The sequence below is a fragment of the Colobus angolensis genome, unplaced genomic scaffold, assembly GCF_000951035.1.
Source record: "Colobus angolensis palliatus isolate OR3802 unplaced genomic scaffold, Cang.pa_1.0 Scaffold106, whole genome shotgun sequence".
NCBI lineage: Eukaryota > Metazoa > Chordata > Mammalia > Primates > Cercopithecidae > Colobus > Colobus angolensis.
The window spans coordinates 4,925,527-4,948,673 of NW_012111586.1; the positions used below are offsets into that span (position 1 = coordinate 4,925,527).

At 46.2% G+C, this 23,147-nt stretch overlaps 1 protein-coding gene across 4 annotated transcripts in view; it reads right to left on the bottom strand.

The window, feature by feature from the left end:
- The window catches only part of MKNK1 (MAP kinase interacting serine/threonine kinase 1), a 46,652-nt gene extending 24,331 nt beyond the window's left edge, over positions 1-22,321 (bottom strand). For 2 of the 4 annotated variants that reach the window (XM_011946903.1, XM_011946896.1), the window contains exons 1-3: positions 22,205-22,313; positions 12,237-12,403; positions 1,728-1,829 (exon numbers count right to left, since the gene is read on the bottom strand). In XM_011946903.1, coding sequence (XP_011802293.1) covers positions 1,728-1,827 — 100 coding nt within the window. In that variant the 5' untranslated portion in view covers positions 1,828-1,829; positions 12,237-12,403; positions 22,205-22,313. Of the gene's footprint in view, positions 1-1,727; positions 1,830-4,324; positions 4,419-4,679; positions 4,700-12,236; positions 12,404-22,204 lie in introns of those variants that run through there. The other 2 variants (XM_011946911.1, XM_011946889.1) reach the window with 2 other exon arrangements.
- Between the last annotated feature and the right edge of the window lie 826 nt (positions 22,322-23,147).

Genomic DNA, 23,147 nt, shown 5'->3' on the forward strand with positions numbered 1-23,147 from the left:
AAAAAAAAAAAAAAAAATTTGTTCAGAGAATCTGGAGGATCCTCACAGAAGGGGTATGATTTGAATGAATATTCATGTACTCATTTACTGACCACCTATTATGTGCCAAGCTCTGTGTAAGCACTGGCTATACAAAGGAGAATAAAACACTGTTCTATTTTATACCCCATACAATGGAAGTCATTGGAGGCTTCTGAGAAGTCTCCAGAAGTCACCCACAGGAAATAGACAGAAGTAGGATGCAAAGGATGCCTTGAGGTTTTTAGGGTACTGAGTCATAGCTGTTCTAACAGAGTAATAGATCTGGGTTAAAGGAACATCTAGATGACCTGCCCAAGCTCACAAAGGGCACAGCTCTTTGAGCCCCTTCCAAAGGACGCCACATCTCCATCACAGCACTAGCTGCCTGACCTCATCCCCACTCAGCCTCCATTCTTCAGCCTTTTCCTCTTGAGGCACCTAGCATTGAAACCACAGCCACAGCTGAAGATATTTCACCCATGAATTAGATTTTATCACTTTCAGTCAGGAGAAGTCCTGTCATTGCACAAACTGTCCTTAAAAAACAGGAAGTACTCTCTTGTGTTAACTGAAAGAGCAAAAGAGCTGTTGATTAGGAAACTATTTGAAAACCCTTGGGATCTCTGTCTCTCCCCGATCCCCATCCCCTGACACACACACACACACACACACACACACACACACACACACACACCCCTGCTGTTTGAGTTAAAGGCAAACAAAAAAACCCCGCTGAAAGTACCTTCTTGGTTCCATCATAGTTTGGTCTTTCAGTTGTTTATAAGAGCCCATGGCACACTGTTATTCGTAAGTGTTTTAAATGACGTGCTTCTCACAACGGACACGTTGGCATTAGCCCTTTACACATATCAGGATAGGTGGGTGACTGGAGGTCCCATATTCCCAACCCATAAAGTGCTTGTTATTGGAACCACTCTACAGAACAGCCAGTTCACTAGTGTGTCTGGAAGGCTGGAAGGAGGGACCATGAGGGGAAGCTACTTCAGACCTCACAATGAAAGAAAACAAAACAGATGAAGCGGGACATGTTACTCCTAGGAGTAGCTACTGATGCTTTTGGTGCTTTGCACAAGTGTCCAATCACCCCATCACATGCCCAGTGATAACAGGACCCACACTGAGCCTAGTGCCTTGCACATAGAGAGTGTCAAAAAATGTCTGATGACCCAATATCGTGTCTACTGAACACAACATGTACTCTATAAAATGTAGTCGAACACATACAGCATAAGTAGCTACAATCTGAGAGACAAACTCTCTGCTTATAGGAGACTCAAGTTTCATTTGCGGCCATGGCCTTTGGTATTTCTCTCTTCCTCTGACATGGTTCTATCTCTCAGCAGCCCTTCCAGGAATAGCTGAGGGAAGAATCACACCTGAAAAAAGGGTGGAAGACCCCAGGCAACATCACTGATAAGTAGGTGTTCCTGTTCCCTGAAAAGGAAGCAGTACCTGAGCCATTCACGGGAGGCCAGTGCATCATCCGAGAGCTTTTTCCATCCCCGCTCTCTTTCTGTAATGCCCTGTGTAAACTCCCTCATCCCCATCTTATCTCCCTACCACACAGATAACCACCAGCCAGCTCTAACTTGACACATTCTGTGATCTGGATCTGTGGCTCCTGGAATGCTCCTCCCATACTTGGGGAGCTGCAGGCCCAGATATAGGGGAGTTGTGTGACCAACCTTCAAACTTTCCTGGCAAGGAGTCAGTGGCCCGGGCCCTCCGCTTCTTCTTCCTCCTCCTGTCACCATCTGTGATGGGAAGGGGTTCACTGCTGCCCATCTCTGGGAGATATGAGGAGAAGGAAGGGAAACATCACTGTACTGGTCAAGCTGTAAATTTACCCAGAAGGAAAAAAAAAGGTAGTGGGGGGAGGACCCAGGAGGCTTACACTGATGGTTTTTAAATATCTGTGAAGACTATTGATTTGTTTTGACCTAGGAGGAAAAACTAAAGGCAAAGCCATTATGGGAGATCATTAACTGTGGAAAGGAGCTCAGACAGGCAGGCTAGATTAAAAGAAGCCAGCGGAAGCCTGCTTTAACCAAGCTCATTAGCGCATGGATTTAGATCTGCCACCAGTCAAACCATATTCTCCAAACAGAACGATGACTCCATAGGCAGAACCCCACCTGTGACATCCTCCAGCCTCAGCATCAGAAAGGCAAAACCGAGGGAGCTAGGCAAAAAGGGGGTTGGGAGCGGGGGACCATGCAGATGAGTCACAGGCTCAGCAACATCGCTATGGATGCGCACAGGGCACAAATGGCCTGGAGTGGAGACAGCCTCTGTGAAGGTAGCAGTGGGGCTGGGGTTCAAAATGGCCCCAAATTACTTCATGTCCAAGAGCACGGACTTGAGTGCCTATGGAGCCTACGGCATCCTCTCCTCCCATAGCTCCTCCACTGGAAGGGCTGCAGGTAAGGCCCATTCAGAAGTCGGCAGTTGACAGGTCTGCGCCAGGCTGCTGGATGAGGTCACTTATTGCAAAAAACCTTATTATCTCTCATTGGCAAGCACCTGGCTCCCCATCTTAAAGGGAGGATTTGTCAGGCAGGCATTCAGACACTGCACAGATTGGGCAGAAAAAGGTCGGATGGAAAGAATAAGCAGGACACTGAGATGGGAAAGAGAAAAGGAGGAACAGTGAACCAGTGCCCAATCACAGTCCTGTTTCTAAGATACTCGAGTATGGGCCTTTCCCTGTTAAAGATAAATTACTTATAGAACATGTCATGCCCCTGATCCAGAGTGGAGCCTTAATACTCTTTGCCTGCAGTTAGAAATAATAAGATTTCTCTGAAGTCTCTGGGTCTAAATCCCCACCAGGGTGATTAAACCTTTACATCCTTCTAAAATAGAGGCACTCGAGTGCTGATGGGGTATACGACGTGAGAGACTTTTAGACCAACCTTCAATAAACACAGGCTCTCGGTTGTTGGTGTTGTTTTTTTTTTTTTCCTTCTTTTTTTTTCTGAGAGCTTTTAAAATGGAAGCTGGCTCTTCGCCCATTGAGGGGAAAGGCCCACTCGCTTCTCAGAGGATCCGGCGGTATACGACCAGAGAAAGAGCAATTCTGCTAGGAAGACTGGTTAGTGCCCAGGCAGGTCCATACACTGTTCTCAGAGGCAAGTACATGACAGCCATCAGGAGAAAGCACACAGGATGGCACTTTCAACACCACAATCCAGACAGCACGGTTACGCAGCCAAGTGTCTGATAGCTCAATTTAGGCGCATTCTTCCATCCATTTTGGGGATCTGATGACAGCACATTTTTAATTATAGTTTAGAATGGGGAACAGATAAACACATGGATAAAAGAAATCCACAGAGGATCTCAAAATACCACTGTAGCCAAGAGCTTCAAACACCAAGATATATCTGGGGACGGCAACACCCTATGAATTCCAAGAATTAAACATCTGGCTGGGCACCGTGGCTCACGGGGCCGAGGCGGGCAGATCACTTGAGGTCAGAAGTTCGAAACCATCTTGGCCAACATGGTGAAACACTGTCTCTACTAAAAATACAAAAATTAGCCAGCCGTGGTGGCAGGTGCCTGTACAGTGCCAGCTACTTGGGAGGGTGAGGCAGGAGAATCGCTTGAACCTGGGAGGCGGAGGTTGCAGTGAGCCAAGATCACACCATTGCACCCCAGCCTGGGTGACAGAGCGAGATTCCGTCTCAAAAAAAAAAAAAAAAAAAAAAAAGCACCTCAATACCCACCCTCACCAAGGTAAATTAAAACGAAAAAAGCTGCCCACATGTATGACACAGTGGGAAATTCAGCAGAAATAAAACGCAGGGTCACTTATCTTCAGGAGCTCAGGGAGGGGGTGCTGGCCATCGGGGCAGCAGGCTGAGAAGGAGGAACCACTGTCTCTCTCTCTTGCCCTGACCTTGAGTGCAGTTCAGAGGCAACCCGTGTCCACATCTATTTTCTCATCAGCACCGCAGGCCCAGTGCAGAGGAAACAGATTTGGGTTTCAGCGCTTTCTCCTTCCCCTGTCCACACTCTGATGGAGGGCCCCAGGATAAGCAAAACAGCCGAAAGGCAGGCAGAGCAGAGGAGCAGCAAGAGGACTGGAGGCATTATAATTCACAGGGGACACTCAGGCACATGACTTTAATGAGAAAACCCTGTTAGCGACAATTTATACTTGGTCTTTACCACAGCAGGGCCGAGGGAGCCTCTTGTGCGAGAAGCATACCTCAGAGCACTGCCACACACGTAATATTAGATTTTATGGCTTCACACACACACAAAGATAGAGTACCTGGTATATTCTGCATGGATTTCAATGAAAGAGGGTACGCCAGAAGGGACAAATGGTTAAGACTTTCCTTGGAAACGGAGAGTTGTTTCTGAAACTAGGAAGGAAAAAATGTAGGAAGATGGGTGAAGTGAAAGAAACATGCTTAGTTTCCCTGGTTACAAAGGGGGAAGAGAGAGGTGTCATAATCTCACCAAAGGGTTGCTAGTTGCCCATGTGGAGCCTGGCCACACACAGTTTTCATCACAGAGTCCACCAGCAGGTTTGTGGGGCCTTAATTCATCAGGCATACACTCACGGGATAAATGCTGCCTCAGGGAGTGGGACCCCCCTACAGTAAAGCTGCACCTCAGCTCACCTGCTTCCCTTGGCCTAGGAATTCTTCTTGGTCATCAAAACCCGGCTCAATAGTCCCCACCCTTTTGCAGCTCCCTGATAACCCCAGATGAGTTAAGATTTCTACAAAGACTTTGGAAGTCTGTTAGGCGCTATGCAAATGGAGGGTGTTACTGAGCAGAACTAGTAGTTGGTGCTCCATCCTCTGCTCCCAAATACCCTGCGAGAAGCTCCATGAGGGCACTGATTTTATTTGGCCTTGAGTGCTCCCCTGTGTTCCTAAAGGAAGAGATTGTCCCCTGTTCACTTGTTTCTCCTACAGATCATGGCACAGTGTCAGACACAGAGCAGCCATCAGAAATTGCACTGAAATGGAAATGATATGAAATGACATGCATACTGTTAGGTGCAGGGTATGTCACACTGGCCCTTCAGGTACCAAGTACACATCCTGAAAGAAACATGGGTACAACTTTGCCCTGCAGACAATGCAGAGTAGGGCTACTTAGTTCTATGAATCCAGTTCAAGAATTCTACTAATTCCTGGATCAACCCCCTTTCAAAAAAGGGTCTAGGACACAAAAGGTCCTTCACTTTCTTTTCTTTTCTTTTCTTTTTTTTTTTGAGATAGAATCTTGCTCTGTCATCCAGGCTGGAGTGCAATGGCATGATTTTGACTTACTGCAACCTCCACCTCCCGGGTTCAAGCGATTCTCCTGCCTCAGCCTCCCGAGTAGCTGGGACTACAGGCACGTGCCACCATGCCTGTCTAATTTTTTGTATTTTTTAGTACAGATGGGGTTTCGCCATGTTGCCCAGGCTGGTCTTGAACTCCTGACCTCAGGTGATCCACCCGCCTTGGTCTCCCAAAGTACTGTGATCACAGACGTGAGCCACCACACCCGGCCAGGTCCTTCACTTTCTAAACAGAAGCCTGGTTCTTGCTATAGGATTGAGCAATGTGTCTGTTATTATAGAGGAGGAAGTGAGCACTTTTCAGTTTTCAGGCAGATCCCAGCTGGTCTGGAGGCTCCCAGCACTTCTGCTGCCTCCAGCCCTTGCCTTCCTCTTGGGAATGGCTCAGCGGTCCACCATGTGTCTATTAGTGGAGGTGGAAGTGGAACTGAAGAAGCAGCAGGCTGCTTGCTGACAGGGAAGGCACACAGGCTTGGCATCAGGCGAGCAAGGCAGAAGCCCTGGTTCAGATATTACAACAGAACCACGGCCAAGTTACTGTGCCTCTTAGAGTCTCAGTTTCCTCATCTATCAAATAGGTTTAAAAACACACCTGCCCTGTCTATCTCACAGGTTGTTGTAAAGACCCAATGATGGCCAGGCGCGGTGGCTCACACCTGTAATCCCAGCACTTTGGGAGGCCAAGGCAGGCGGATCACCTGAGGTCGTGACCAGCCTGACCAACATGGAGAAACCCCGTCTCTACTAAAAGTATAAAATTAGCCAGGAATGGTGGTGCATGCCTGTAATCCCAGCTACTCGGGAGGCTGAGGCAGGAAAATCACTTGAACCCAGGAGGTGGAGGTTGAGGTGAACCGAGATCGCGCCTTTGCACTCCAGCCTGGGCAACAAGAGCGAAACTCTGTCTCAAATAACGACGACGACGACGACAAAAATACCCAAAGATATACTTCATATAAATATGTTTCCAAAAACATATGCATATGCACAGGTATGTATGCATACATATGAACCCAATAGAGTAGAAAGACTAGACGGAAATACACAAAACTGCTAATACACAATTTTAAAAAGCGACAACTGTGGATATTTTGTACACATTATCTCTAATTCTTATCATAATCTCAAAAGGTAAGTATTTTTGCCATATTTCAGGTAAGGAAAGCTCAGAGCAGGCAGCTGGTAGATTAAATAACCTACCCAATGCCAAACATCTAGTTAGTGGTTTAACTGGGATTCAAACTCAATGCTGCTCTTTCAAGTCCAGACCATTTCTAATATATAATAGTTTTCTCTATGTGATGGGGTGCTTTTTATTTTCTTCTTTATATTTGCAATATTCTCTAACTTGTATACAGTGAAATTTATTTTTTATGCTATTCTTGTTTAACTCACGTTTTATTTTTAAATAAAGTACACCATAATCTTTCTCTAACACATATTGGAATTTGGTATCTGATTTTAGTTTTTAAAAATGTGTCTGGATTTCTCTGTATTAAAATTCAACATTCAGTGATGAAAGAAACATTTTAGGAATAAAGGTGCCTTGAAGATACTAATTTCACAATCATTCAAAACAACCAATGTTATTTTTTAAAAAATGTTACTTCTTAAAAGTAAATATTTTATAAAAACAAATGAAAAAATGTGCTGAACATTGGAGCCTGAGAGCTATGGCTCTCCTCCACCGCACGAACTGCAGCAAGCTGCTTAGCTTCTCTGAGGATCAGTTTCCTCGTATACGAAATGAGGTAAGCAGAAGGCCTGGGCTGTCCATGTCACAAGGCTGCTGTGAGGATCGAATACAAGACTAAAAGTGAAAGCGCCACTGACTTACTCTTCAGTAATACTCTATTTATTGGACACCTACTGATCATCCGCTGCTAGACAATGAGAGTACAAGAGAAGACCCAGTCTCTTCCCTGATGGGTGTTTAAATCTGCTGCTGACACTTAAAACAATTTCAACACAGTAGGACAAGTGCTGGGACAGGGAGGCTCCAGGTGCTGTGGAGCAGGCGAGAGGAAGCTAACCCAGTTGGGTAACTAGAGGAAAAGACAGCTAAGCCTCAATACCTGAGGGATCAGTGGGCTGGTCAGGCTGGGACCTGGGAGAGAGTGTCCCAGACCAAGGAAGGGCTGGTCAGGCTGAGGCCCTCCTGGAGGAGGGCCAGAGGCCAGTGGGGGCCACTGGTGATCGCTCTGGCTGGCAGGGGCACAGAGCACATTGGAGGAGGGATGACATTAGATCACGAGCAGTCTCATCGTCATCGATGACAACGTCTCCATTCCTAGGCATATGTTTATCTTGTTTTCTCCATTAAAATAGGAATGCATATTTCATTTCTTTGAAAAACCTGTTAGTGAACAAGCACTGATGGAACTGAAAGTATGTTAAGTGTTAAGGATACAGATCCAAGAATCATCCTGGTTCCTGCAGGGGAGAGGTACAGAGAACTCACAGAGCAGATGAGGAAGGCTTGGGGAGGCTTCCTAGAAGGCCTACTACAGCACAGACAGTCCTGACATGCAAGTACCCATCCACCGTTCTGCCCCAGAAGGTGACCTGGAGGCCCACCTTCCGAAAGAACTGTGTTACTTCTCCACAGTCTTACGAGCCACACTGTCCCCAAAGGAACCAGATCTGTACTCCAAAGTTTGAAGAGCCTGCAGAGAACTCATCAGTTTTCATATCTGTGTGTGAAACCAGAGACGATCCTCTCCCCACTAAGAATCCGACTTTGCTGGCTAGCTCAGCTCTGCAAACTTAGCTCACACTCCTCTCCCAAGCACTTCAGAATTCTTTTCAAGGTCTCCCCAACCTTTAAGAGCGATTTCCCTCAGCCTAAAGAGCTTTCTTGAGAAGAAATAGCGGTGAGAGCAAGCAGAGGAGTGTAATTACCGACTCTTCTCGGGCACCAGCTAGCTGAGCATTCCACAACAAATGGAGAATGCAGAAAATGATCAGGAACTGAGGGACGCTGAAAGGAAGTGTCATGGGAACTCTAAGGAAGTGGCCAAGACCAAGAAATGTGAGACAGAGGAGGCAATGAGGGGGTGCCTGGGGAGACTGACACCAGAACACTTACATCTTTGAAGTAGCAGCCGGAGCAGTATTAGAGTTAGAGTCCACATGACTACTCCTAGTAGTGACATTACTCACACACACATGCTGCTTACTGTAGGCCAGGCAGCATTCTAAGCACTTCACCAATGCTACACTTTATATATACTAACTTATTTAATTATCACAACTTTATGAGCTAAGGATCCAGATTTTACAGATGAAGAAACTGAAGTACAAAGAGATTAAATGATTTGTTCAAGGTCGCATACATTGTAAGTGGCAGAGCTGAGATCTAAATCTAGATAGTCTGGCTCAGAATTCAAGCTTTTAACCATTACACTGTATTTAAATTTTAATGCTGAAAGGCAGAAGGGGGTAGCTAGTAAAAGTAGCCAGGCACCAATGAGAATGCTTTTGTTTATAACCCTTAGCACAGAGCTTCCCTGCTGATGAATGGTGAATGAGATATTGATCCCCTCATCAGGCCTCCAGTCACTCGCTGTTACTCAGGTGTGCAGAACAGTATCATTTTCAGCATGTGCTATGATGTGAAAAGGTTGGGCAGCACTGCCCTAGCTTCCAGAAATCTGAAGGCATTATTACCACATTATCATTATCCTATTCACTGAAAACCTCATTCATCAGAAGTTTCTTCTTGTTCTGAGCTTGCCTTGTATTTTGTGTTTTGTCATCTTATGAAAGATGAGCTACCAACCAAAGTCCACCCATGTTATTTCATGGCAGTTCTGGTGTCAGGTACAGGCTACGTTCTTCTGCCTGACCCATTAGTGGGAAGATTTGGTTTTGTGGCATCATTATTATGCGGGGACAAGGAGAGGGTACACTCAAACACTAGTCAGATTTAACACATGATGGATGAAAGGAGTCACTTGTAAAGTCAGCTCAATCAAAGGACAGTCTGTTCACAGTGATACTGCAAGGGGCTAAGGTATTCTTCCCCAAGAGTCTAGTGTGAGGGGAGGCTGGCCCGCAGCATGTAGGTGGCAGCGTCTCGCTTCGCTGCAATGAAACTGGCAGGTGAGGCCTGCTAGGGTGCCAGCAAGGAATCCCCCACAGGCCTCAGACAGGACTGGGGGCCTGAGAATCCCAGAGACAAAAGGTCACAACTCCAGTCCATCTTCTCCCTCTGTTCTGATTCTGGGATCACAAGCAGCCTTCAGCGCTGTCACTGCATCTCCTGGTGGAAGGAACAGCAAGAGGAAGGACATGGAAGGAGAGAAGGAAGTGTGTGCTGAAGAAACAGCAAGCAGGAGGAAAGGGCTGGATGCAAGTGGGGAGCAGCGTGTAAAAAGCTGACGAAGGTGGGCTGCGCTCAGGCCCCCAGGCACAAACGCAGTCCACGAGGCTCTCCAACCCCCAGCCCCTGTCTACCTTCCAGCCTCAGCACCCAACACAGCCATTGTTTCACGGAAAAATGAAACTAGCGGCTAGTTCCGCTTGCAATTCAAGGGATCTCACACGTGCTTTTCCTTGAGTCAAGTGCTGTACTTTGGTTTGCCGCAGAAGTGCTTTATGAGTATTTCAATTTTGTTACACAGAATATTAAAGAGATCTATACTCAGGGTTGGAATTCAATAAAACCGATAATTTTTGCTACTTTATCAAGGACATTCTTGTGTGAAAATGGCATTAAAAAAAAGCCAGGTGCGGTGGCTCATGCCTGTAATCCCAGCACTTTGGGAGGCTGAGGTGGGCAGACCACCTGAGGTCAGAAGTTGGAGACCAGCCTGGCCAACATGGCAAAACTCTGTCTCTATTAAAAATACAAAAATTAGCCAGGTGTGGTGGCAGGTGTCTCTAATCTTGGTTACTCAGGAGGCTGAGGCAGGATAATCACTTGAACCTGGGAGGCGGAGGCTGCAGTGAGCTGAAGTCGTGCTGCTGTCCTCCAGCCTGGGCGACAAAGTGAGACTCCACCTCAAAACAAAAACAAAAACAAAAAACTGGGAGTACAGAGCAGTGGAGAATACAATGGCTATGAGCACAGTTCAGCATCACCACCTTGACCAAGGCACCAATAGTATTACCCATTGTTGCTCTGCAACAACAGATAACATATTAGTACTATTACAAAAATCATTTTGACTGCACAGATTCCTGGAAGAGTTTTGGGGACCCCCCATGGTCTGCAGTGTATGCTGCGAACCACTGGCCTAGGTGATGGGGAGGGACTGGGTGTGACTGGAGCTGTGCCTGGGGGCCACGGAATTGACTGTGATGTGAAGAACAAACTGGAGGCTAGAGAGTGAGGGCTGAAAGAAGCGGCTGTAACAGCCCTGGGCAGGGCGAGAAAGGCCTACAACGGAGGCAGGGAGAGCAGGGAGAGTAAGGAAGAGGAGGTGAGGTGTGTAACAGAATGAGGGAATGAAACCATTGAAGCAGAACTGGTCCTAGTCCTACCAAATGACTGAAGAAGGTGAAGGGAGTTAAGACCATGGCCCTCCTTGAAGGAAGGGACAGTGTCTAATTCCTCTCCATCCCCACTGCCTAGTATGCAGTCAGGAAGAGGCGGGCCTCATATACTTATGATTACATGTTTATTAACCAAAGTCAGGTCACCATAACAACAGTAGGACCATCAAAGAGGGGGAGAATTCAGGAAGTGGAGCTGGCTGGGGATGGGGAGCAGGGAAAGACAATGGCACCACCGGGGAGATTCAGATGAAGAAGGGTGACACAGACACCAGGGACTGACCGATCAGGCTACAACCACTCTCACTCAGCCCTCGTCTGACCCAAATCTGCAGGTGAGGCATTATTCACAATCTCCCAGGCATGACAAACCTCTGGTGACAGTGTAACCTAGAACACTTCAAAATGTCATCATATATATCATATATAAGTTAAAAAAAAAAACCTGAAAAGATACATCTCAAATTATTATTATTTTTTGAGCTAGGGTCTTGCTCTGTCACTCAGGCTGGAGTACAGTGGCACAATCTCGGCTCACGGCAGCCTCCGCCTCCCGGGTTCAAGCAATCCTCTTGCCTCAGCCTCCCAAGTAGCTGAGACTACAGGTATGTACCACCATGCTTGGCCAATTTTTAAATTCTTTATAGAGACAGTCTTGCTATGTTGCCCAGGCTGGCCAAATTATTAGCAATAGTTATTCGGGGAGGGACAGCGTCTAATTCCTCTCTATCCCCACTGCTTAGTATGGAGCCAGGCAGAGCGGAGCTTCATATACTTCTTTGTGTTTTAGCTTGTTTTGTTATGAAGTAGTTTTAATTTCATAATTAAATAGATCTGGCCAGGTGCAGTGGCTCACACCTGTAATCCCAGCACTTTGAGAGGCTGAGGCAGGCAGATCACTTGAGGTCAGGAGTTTGAGGCCAGCCTGGCTAACACGGTGAAACCCCATCTCTACTAAAAACAAAAATTAGCTGGGTGTGGTGGTGCACGCCTGTAATCCCAGCTACTCAAGAAGCTGAGGCAGGAGAATCGCTTGAACCCGGGAGGCAGAGGTTGCCATGGGCCGAGATTGCACCACTGCACTCCAGCCTGGGTGACAGAGGGAGGCTGTCTCAGAAAAAAAAAAAAAAAAAAGTAAATAAATATGTTTTAGTTACATGTTTTCCTTATGACCCCTGCCATGTCATTCTGTAGAAATGTGTTCCTCCTACTAAGCGTTATCTGAGTTGTACCAGGGCAGCTCCGCTAATCCTAGCTAACCAACTAAGTGCTGAAAACCACGATCTGCTAGATGGTCTCTTACCTGCCCCTTCCTCTGGAAGTATCAGATCATTTCAATTTGAAGTAATCGAAAAGGATAACTGAAATGTACATCCAATCTTACCTATAGGTTTTCCAACTTTTGGGAAGATGCCGTCTGTAAACTTGAAATCCCAAATGAAATAAAGCCCCTGTCAGGGAGTTGGTGTCTTCCAGCTACATGAAGTGTCTCAATGGCCTTTGTATGTAGCTGGCAATCTTCAGTTCTCCACTGGCCTCTGATATGGAAACCTTGAAAAAGCAGAAATAGAAAGGAAATCAAAATGCTGACTTCTTTAAAAGGACCAGAAAAGAGAAAGATCAATCTGAACGTGCCCCAAACCTATGAGTTACCCCACTAAGTAGATATACACATGGCAATCACAGATTTCTCATCTTTAAAATCAGACATTTGAATTAAATTTTTTATAGAGATAGAGTCTTGTTATGTTGCCCAGGCTGGCCAAATTATTAACAATGATTATTTGGGAAGGGGCAACATCTAATTCCTCTCTATCCCCACTACCATTAAGCATTGGAAGATTTAACAAAGGTCTGAGTGAAATTTTTCAGATTCTGTTTCCATTATGGGATTCCAGACCCAAAAAGATGTAACTGGACCTGGGTGATAGAAATAGACACCTCTGCTCTGAGAAGTCTCAGGCAAAAGGCAAAAGTTGAAAGGCCACGCATAGTGGCTCATGCCTGTAATCCCAGCACTTTGGGAGGCTGAGGCAGATGGATTGACTGAGCTCAGAAGTTCAAGACCAGCCTGGGCAACATGGTGAAACCCATCCCTACAAAAATACTAAAATTAGCCAGGCGTGGTGGCACGCACCTGTAGCTGATTGGGAGGCTGAGGCAGGAGGATTGCTTGAGCCCAGGAGGTCGAGGCTACAATAAGCCAAGATCATGCCACTGCACTCCAGCCTGGGTGACAGAGTGAGGCACTCCTCTGCTATCCACATTTTTAGAGAAATGAGCTGGGCTCTCTCTCTTAGTGGCCAAGTTCAAGTCTCACAGGCAAGAGGTAACAGAGCCCGAAAAATAAAGTAGACGCTGAGAGCAGCAGGTGGCATGAATGGGAACAAGGTTTTGTGTTGAATACATAATTATTGCTAGTTTTCAATCTGATGACTTCATTTTCTCTATGTTCACTGTTATTTTAATATCATGGCTCTAGCTATCACAAGTCAAAGTTGCTTTGTGAACTTCCCTATGAAATAAATATGCATTTCCCCTTTTCTCAGTGGGAAAGCCCTGAAAATGCAACTTAACTCTGAATTCTGAGCCTTTATGCCAAAATTTCTAGAAAGGCTTTCTAACTGGAAGTTGGGTGTGTCTCATCATGACCTCGACCACATGTCCCAAGCAGGACTTGTGTCCAACCCCCACCCACTGCCTCCTTCCTCCGATTTCTCTTCTTCCCTATCAGATCATGTCATCCTGCCAGTTACTCCTCAAAGGCAAGCACATATCTTTTTCATCTTTGCATTACCAGCATCTAACGTAGTATCTGGCAAAAATGGGCTCTAGTGAATCTGAATGAATTACTTCATACACAAAATATCTCTTTACTGTCCAGTAAAGACATTAGCACAGTGGATAGTCCTTCTTACTATGCTCTTCATTCCCAAACAAAACTGAAACCCAATGGGACTATTTCCAGGGCCTAAGGAAACTCAGGGTATGCTCCCTCTCTTCATTTAGACTACCACACTTCCAGGGACAGCCTTGAACACCTTTCAATGACAGGATCTGGCTCTATTGGCCAGGCTGGAGTGCAGTGGCATGATCTTGGCTCACTGCAGCCTCCACCTGCCAGGCTCAAGTGATCCTCCCACCTCAGTCTCCCAAGTAGCTGAGACTACAGGCACGAGCCACCACGCCTGTCTAATTTTTGTATTTTTTGTAGATACAGCGTCTTGCCATGTTGCCCAGGCTGGTCTTGAGGTCCTGAGCTCAAGTGATTTGCCTGTCTCAGCCTCCCAAAGTGCTAGGATTATGGGCATGAGCCACCACATCTGGTCTTGAGCTTTCATTCTGTCTTTAGTCTTGTCATAGGTTTAGATCCCCACCCGGTCCCTTCTTGTTACCTATGGTAGGAGTTGGCCATTTTTTTTCTGCAAAGTGCCAGATGGTAAATATTTTAAGCTTTGTGTGTCACATGGTCTTTGTTATGACTCAATTTTGCATTTGTAGAGAGAAAGCAGCAGACAATATATAAATGAATGATTGTAGCTATATGTCAATAAAACTTTATTTTTGGACACTGAAATTTAAATTTCATATGATTTTCATGTGTCATAAAATATTGATCTTTTCTTGATTTCTCCCCAACCATGTAAAAATGTAAAAAGTACTCTTAGTTTGCATCCACACAAAAACAGGCGGTGAGTCAAATATGGCCTGTGGCCATAGTTTGCCAACCCTTGGCCTATAGTAGAAAAAAAAACCCTCAGAATTCCTTACGGACTTTGCATATTTCGCCACATGGAGCCACCTTAGGCTGGGGAAGTAGAAAGCGCAAGGCTTTTGGGCATTAGGTCCTAGGTTCCAGTTCTGCCCCTACCATCTACCATCCCGGCAGCCTTGCACATAAAATTCAACCTCTCTGAGCTTTACTACCATCATCTATAAAATGGGGGCAATAACACCTACAACACAGAGTTGTCATGGCAATTAAGTGAGCTAATATATATAGAGCTCATGGCATCAGTATCTGGCATACAGTAGGCACTCAATAGTAACTCTTATTCCAGCTTCTGATATGGCTTCCCCAGATCAACTGCGGCTCTGGAAAGCAACCCAGCCACTCTGTGAACCACAACTGGCCGCAGGAGGGAATAAACTGACAGCAACTACAAAGGTAGAGAGAGAATTTGGAGGTTTTCTGGTACATGCCACGGGATTCTAAGTGCCTGGTTAGCCCTAATTCCTTCTGGCACCATTTAAAATTTCTCTAGTCCCTTTTTCCTCCTCAAAAATTACTTCTCACAGTCCTTAAAGATTCTTAGCATTCTTTACCAACTACCCAGATGGACCCTGCAGCCCTCTCCTCATTCCTATACCTTCTGCTGGCATAGGGCTGCGGTGGGGAAGGGTGACCATGGTCAGACCAAACCTACGTGGATTGATCGGCCTTCAGCTGGGTCTTAAGTAGGCTGGGCCTGGTGAGGCACCCAATTCTCTCTCAATTGTTCATGAATTTCTTGCTGTACTGGGAATTAAATTTCTTCAGTGCTTAAGAACTAGACTTTCTACAAAAGTTTTAAAGCCAAAAAAAAAAAAAAATCACCATGTATACCAACAAAAGATACATCACATTACTCTCAAGTAAGAAAACATCAGTGAGGCACAGGTAAGGCTAAGATTTATGGTATCTCTACCCTTGGTCCAAAAAGCCAGATCTCGGCCTGTCACTTCCTTGCTCTAAAACTTCTAATTGGTGTCCACTGCCCCTGGAGTAACCAAGCTTCTGTGCTTCCCACACTTGTGCATAATTAAATCACCTGTAACATTTTATTACACATCTTCCCCTAGACTGTGAGCTAGGAACAGGGTACAGACTATGTCTCCTTTATCTCTGGGTCCCCTACACCTAGCAGAGGCTCTGACATGGGGCAACCACTTCATAATTGTCAATGAATGGATAGAAACAGCTGAAGTTATTCTTCCCTTAAGCTGTTTTAGCTGGACTCTTATTAGAAGACCGAGTACAGTCTGGGTCACTGCCACAAAGCAGAAAAATCGAAGAGAAAGAAAAGAGGCATGACCAATGTGATCCAAGCAATGGAAAATAGGTTTTAAGAGTGAGGTTAAAGAGACCAAGGCTGTTTAGCCAGGAGAAGAGAAGATGAGGCCTAACTGGATTCTGACTTTAAGTATAGAAAAGGTTCTCATGAGAAAATCTTGATCTCATCCTCCCTTTATAATCAGAAGAAACTTTTCCATATTTATGGAAAATGGAACAAGAAGAAATGACTTAAGGCCTGAAGGGTTTAAGCTGGACAGAAAGAAGAACCAAATTAGGCACCACTTTTCCAGAGATACTGTTATTGAACTTTTGGCAAGTGAATTGGAGGTGTCTTGCTTAGCACTTTTGTTGAAGGCTGTGCAAAAAGGAATACATATGCTGCTCTGTTCCCGTTTACTGTGGAGAGAGGTGGGTGAAAACACAAGTCAGGCAAGATTTTCTAAAGAGGCACTGATTTTTATTGACCCATTTCCTACAGGCACTTTCTGCCAGGTTATGCATTGCAACCATGCGCTGGAACAATCTAGTATCTCAAAGGTTCCTGATAGGGCAATGGAAAGAAAGAGAAAGTAACAATGCCGGGGAAGGGAAGATGGCCCTAATAAATACACTTTCTATAAAAACAGTACAAAACTGGGCATTCATATATTTGTTAATATTATTACAATTAAAGCTCACATTCATTGAGCACCCACTATGTGCCAGGCACTGTGCTGTTTTATCTCAGTTCTCATAACAACTCCATGAGGTAAGTAATATTTGTATTCTCATTTTACAGATGAAGAAACAGAAACTCAGGAAGATTAAATAACTTCCCAAGTCACACAGGTAGCAAGTGGCAGAGCCGGGACTCAAACCCAGGTGGTCTGACTCCAGAGTCCACAAACCTAACTACTGTCTCCCTGCAAGGATGAGATGCTGGAATGTCAACGTTAGTCTCTCTGAGTCCTGTTCATATTCTCAGCTCTTCCTCATACAGTCCCAAGTCAGGACATTAGCAAGAGCTGAGGCCTCAGAAGTGAACCGAAATACTCCTTTGATTATCAGCATCTATAAAATGGGGACAATAACACCCACATCACAGAGTTGTCATGGGAATGAAATGAGCTAATGTATATGGAGCTCATGGCACCAGTGCCTGGCATACAGTAGGCACTCAATAACTAGGAACTGTTATTCCAGCTTCTGACATGGCTTCCCCAGATCAACTGCGGCTCTGGAAAGCAACCCAACCACTCTGTGAACCACAGCTGGCTGCAGGAGGGAATAATCTGACAGCAAAAACAAAGGAAAGAAACAGACTGAGGACTCTCAGATGAAAATGAGCAGATGCAGGACTTGAACGCCAGCCTCTGGACTCCAAATTAGTGCTCTTTCCTACTTACAGACTCTTGTTGAATTTGAGGGTGAGAAAATGAAGAGACAGGATGTGTCAAATGGGCTGCCTCCCGCGACAGACCCTTTTGTAATGAACTGTCAATCTCCCATCAGAATCCATGCCTGAAATACCAGGGTCCTGCAGCCTCTGTAAACTGGTTCTAAGATTCTACTAGCTAAGGATGGCAATGCACTGATTTATGGCATTGTGGGTGCTGCCAAAATGCTCACCTATTAAACCTATCAAGCAGACCTAGTCCATGCAGCTTCCAAACTAGGCTAGTGATTCACCGTTTTAAGCCTCTTCACTGATGTCCCCATTCTGGGACCATCTTTGCTCCAGTCTAACCTCCGTCTGGCTGCCAGAGAAAACAGAGCGCCAGTCAGGGCATTTGGAGTCTCATAGCATAAGGAAGATAACATGGGCCTTTGAACTCAGCACTGCTAGTTTTGAACCAAGCTGTGCCCTTACCAACTATCTAACCTCGGGGAAGTCACTTTAATCTTTCTGAGGTCTGGTTTCTTCATCTTTAGATTGGAGATAAATAAGCCTATATTACAGAATTAAATATAGTATGTAAAGCATCCAGCATACTGCAAGCCACAAAGCAAAGGAGACACTTGATAAATGCCAGTGTTCTGCTCCCTACTCCGCTCTCTACATTTTAGCCAAAACCTGCCACTTCGGCTTATTTCTTCTTCTCACTAACTCCTCTTCCTTCCCACAACACACACACACACACACCCCTACACCTGTGCATTTCTGCCTCTCAACCATTGCTCAAGCTGTTCCTTCTCCCAGGAATAAACTCCCTCCAAGGCCCAGCATAAATTCTCCACCTTCAGGAATCCTCTGATCATGCTGGGATTGATTTCTCCTTCTCCCAGACTCCCACTTTGTTTATATTCCTTACTACATTTACCATAGTCAGTCTGATTTCAGTTATTTATGTACTTATCTATCTTCCAAACTACACTGGAGGGAGAAGGTTCTGAGAAGACAATTATTTATAGGAGGGCAGGAAATGTGTTGTTTTCCTCTGTGTGTATTTCTCAATACCAGGGTCTTGTACGTAGCAAGAGCTCAATATGTGCTTATTGAATTGAATCTTTCCATCCTATACTGGGAATCTTTACAGAAAGATCCTGGACTGAGTTCATTCTAAAACTGCATTTACTGCCTGACTTGATAAATAGGGAATTTTTGAAGTACATGAATATTCCTAAACTAAGATCCACTAATACTCATGTGGACTTGTTTCATTCCTTCATCCATTCTTCCGACACACTCTGGACTCTTCTTGGGATCTCTCTCCAACATACAGGGAGACATTGCTGGGACAACATTTCTCACTCATGGAGATCTGGGAGCAAGCTCTTGGAGAACTGCTCCACCCCACTGGGTAGGAGGTGACTGCCATTAAAACCATACTAAAATCCAGAGTTGTGGAATTGGAAAATAGATCTGAATGATCTGCCTTAGTTTCCAAGCTATAACATAGCGTTAAAAACACTTAAAACAGTGTCTGGAACACAGCAAGTGTGCAATAAATGTTAGATGTTGTTTTAACGACGAAGTAGACTGGAAAAAACAGTCATGGCATTTCACTTCTAGAACTATCTCCACTACTGACGGATTCCTTGTGCAATCTCTTTTTTTTTTCCTGAGATGGAGTCTTGCTCTGTCGCCCAGGCTGGAGTGCAATGGTGCAATCTCAGCTCACTGCAACCTCTGCCTCCTGGGTTCAAGCGATTCTCATGCCTCAGCCTCCCAAATAGTTGAGATTACAGGTGCCCGCCACCATGCACAGCTAATTTTTGTATTTTTAGTAGAGTTGGGGTTTCACCATGTTGGTCAGGCTCGTCTCGAACTTCTGACCTCAGGTGATCCACCTGCCTCGGCCTCCCAAAGTGCTGGGATTACAGGTGTGAGCCACACACCTGGACTCCTTGTGCAATCTCGATCAAGTCCTTTCCCCATCTATAAAATTAAAGTGGCAGAACCAGATGGTTGGTTCCCAAGCTCCTTCTACCTTCAACCATGTATATTTTTTCTGTGATCAAGAAATAACTTTCTCTTCCACATGCTGAGGCTGTTGGCAAGGGAAAATGTGCATTTATAGCTGCTGGTCCCCAGATGGGAGGAACCACTGTTTCCCAAGGCCAAGGGCAGAGTAACTGATTAGAAAACCATCTGTGAGTTTTCCCCTGTTTAAACTGTACTATTAATATACCCAGTGCAGGTCTCTGAACAGAGCATTACCTACCTTCCAACAAAACTCACAGTCAAGGCAAGACAAGAGCCTGAAAACAATGGCTGCAATGAAGAATCCTTGCTTGTGCAGAACTATTGTACTTTCCAGCTTTTGATGCCTGTAATTAGGGCATCAATCTAAACTAGGGCCCTCCTTAGGCCCAAAGAGGAGGAAAAACACAAAGTCCCATTCTGAACCTGACAGCTCATAAAACAAGGGCCAAAGCTAGTAAATAAAAAATGTCACTGACTCATTTAACCACAAACACTGCAGAGGCCTACTATGTGCTGGCCCTATGCTGGACACAGGAGGAAGGAAAGAGACATGGTGCCTTGCCACCTACGTACTCAGAGTACATATGCAGTGTACATACCCCTGGGCAGACTATGATGAGAGTTACATTAGAGGGTCAGCCTCTGCTACAGAAGACAGAAAGGAGAACAAGTAATCCAGCAGAAGGCTCAGAAAAGCTTCACCATGGAGGCCACATGAGAGGTAAACCTTGAAAGATGAGAAGGAGGAAGGAAATCCAGGAAGAGGGAATATAAGCAAAAGCTCCAGCAGGAACATGCAGGGAGTGTTTGAGAAGCAGAGACTTGGCCGGGCACGGTGGCTCACACCTGTAATCCCAGCACTTTGGGAGGCACAGGCAGGCAGATCACCTGAGGTCAGAAGTTTGAAACCAGCCTGGCCAACATAGCGAAACCCCATCTCTACTAAAAATACAAAAATTAGCCAGGTGTGGTGGTTCATGCCTGTAATCCCAGCTACTCAGGAGGCTGAGGCAGGAGAATCGCTTGAATCTGGGAAGCAGAGGTTGCAGTGAGCCGAGATCACGCCGCTGCACTCCAGCCTGGATGACAAAGTGAGACTCCATCTCAAAAAAAGGAGAAACAGAGACAACTAGTTTATTTTGACCGGACCACAGGTTGTAGGTTTGGGAAAACCAAGGGAAACAGGGAGGGGAGAAGTTTGGGAACAAATGGTGGAGGAACTTGTCTGAGGCTGGAGTCCAAACTCTACATCAAGCTTGTCCAACCCATGGCCCTGGATGGCTTTGAATGTGGTCCAACACAAATTCGTAAATGTTCTTAAAACACTGAGATTTTTTTTTTGCAATTTTTTAAAAAGCTCATCAGCTATTGTTAGTGTTAGCGTATTTTATGTGTGGCCCAAGACAATTCTTCTTCTTCCAATGTGGCCCAGGGAAGCCAAAAGATTGGACACCACTGCTCTATGCAGTAAGCAATGACGCCCACCAAGGTTTCCGAGCAGTGTCTCAGGAAGAGCACGGGGCACCTATGAAGATGATGCAAAAGGAACCAAGTAATTAAATTACTCTGGGACCACATTATAGGAGACCACATGCACTTCCTAAACATGTGCTGGGCTCTGACAGCTCCTGCTCACAGAGCTTCCCTCTCCCATGGCTTGGCTTCATGCAATCTGAGCTGCCATCCCCCACAACTGTCAATATCTGCAAAATACCAGAGTAACAGAACTCCTGACCAACTCTCTGGATTACAGACAGAGAAGCGTTGAGGTGGGAGCAGATGGGCAGAGGGGGCACCAAAGCTTCTAGCTGGCTCAGTTCCATATAAAACCCAACCCTAGATTTCCTCTTCACATCACTTCCAGCCGCCCTCTAATGAAGGGCTGAAGCTAAGGAGAGCGGGCTGAAATCACCCAGCTGATGGGTGGTGATCCAGTGAGACACTACACCTACTGTCCAGCATGTGCCTGGCACATGGGCAGTGGTACCCTTCCCATTCTGCAGGGTCAGTTCCATCTGTAAATCCCACTGAGGCTTCAAGGCCCAGGTCACATCAACTCTTCTCTCAGAGCCTTTCTAAAGTACCCCAATCCAAAATGACCGAGCTCCTAGAAATCACAGCTACCATGTATTCAGTACCCATTACATAACAGGTGCCATACTCGGTGACTTCCATATAATCCTATTCAACCTTCACAATGGACCCTATTATGGCCATTTCCTAGGGAAGAAAGTGAAGCTCTATGAGCGGAAAGCGGACTTGCCCCAGGACACACAGCTAAGAGGTGGAAGAGATGAGATCTGAACCCAGGACTCCCTGACCCTGAAGTTGAGCACTTCTAACAACACTTCATTCCTGTGAGCCTGCCTGCCTCTGATCTGCCACTGACAGGGAGCTTGGAGCTCTCTAGGAAGACAGGGTGCACCTGACACTCTTACTACCTTTCCCTGTGGACAGCCACCCACACAGGCAGGAGCCTTCACATACTGAAAATAAACGAAAACAATTAATTTAAAAATAACGCAATACATAGATTTCTCAAATTCCTCATGTGAAAAACTATTCATGACACTGGACTGCCTGAGCCCTGTGCCCAGCCATAGCCTCGGTCCTGATCCCTAGGAGAGACTGAGTCGCAAACGGGCCACAGAGTAAGCGCCATCTCGGACACTGGCCGCGCCCCTACCCCAGGCACAGACGGAGCCCCGACAGGTCGTAGACAGCTCGAGACAGTCCTGAAAAGCGTCCCCTTAGGCTGTCCCTCCGCAGCTGAATCGGGTCGTGACCTCGGGCCGCCGTGAAGGCCCTGACTACCCCCTTCCAGGCACACGAACTCATAGACCCCGGCCCCACTTAGCTCGGAGGAATACCTCGCAGGTCTCGCTTTTACCTTCGCTGGCTCCCGCCGGGGAGCGGTCGCGCGCACCCCTACCTTCAGCTCGCTCCTCCGAGAACGCGGAAGAGGCGGTGCTAGATCCAGGGGGTGGGCCCGACCAGAGAGGGGCGTGAGGGGGCGGAGTTGTGCCTGTGCCCTGATGGCTACCCGGGGCCGCCTGGGGGAAGGGGCTCGAGCTGAGCGAACTGCGCAGGCGTGACAGAGAAGAGGCGGGGAGAAGGGAGATTACTCGCAAGTGGGTGGGGCTTAGATCCTCTGGCGCTTTCTTTTCCGAATGGAGGGTGGAGAAACCCGGGAACGGAGGAGGCAGCGTGCGGCAGGTGTAATTAACATGCACTGAGCGCTTCTGCAGGCCAGGAAGGAATTTTAAAATGCCTTTTATATGTGGGGAAACGCTGCTAGTCTTTTCTAAAACGGGGGCCAATTCTGTACAATTTCTTTAAAGGTCTGAGTGCCTAGAATTTCACCATAAGAGTTTCTCCTTGAGTACATTATCCCCAGTAGTTCAAAAATTTTAAAACTTTAAAAAGTTCATTTATAGGCCGGGCGCGGTGGCTCAAGCCTGTAATCCCAGCACTTTGGGAGGCCGAGACGGGCGGATCACGATGTCAGGAGATCGAGACCATCCTGGCTAACACGGTGAAACCCCGTCTCTACTAAAAATACAAAAAACTAGCCGGGCGACGTGGCGAGCACCTGTAGTCCCAGCTACTCGGGAGGCTGAGGGAGGAGAATGGCGTAAGCCCGGGAGGCGGAGCTTGCAGTGAGCTGAGATCCGACCACTGCACTCCAGCCTGGGCGACAGAGCCAGACTCCGTCTCAAAAAAAAAAAAAAAAAAAAAAAGTTCATTTATTGGGGAAAAACAATTGTAAATGGGTTAATGCCTCAACCAGCCTCCCCACATCCCCTTCCCAAGTCTGCAGCTGCGATGAGAAA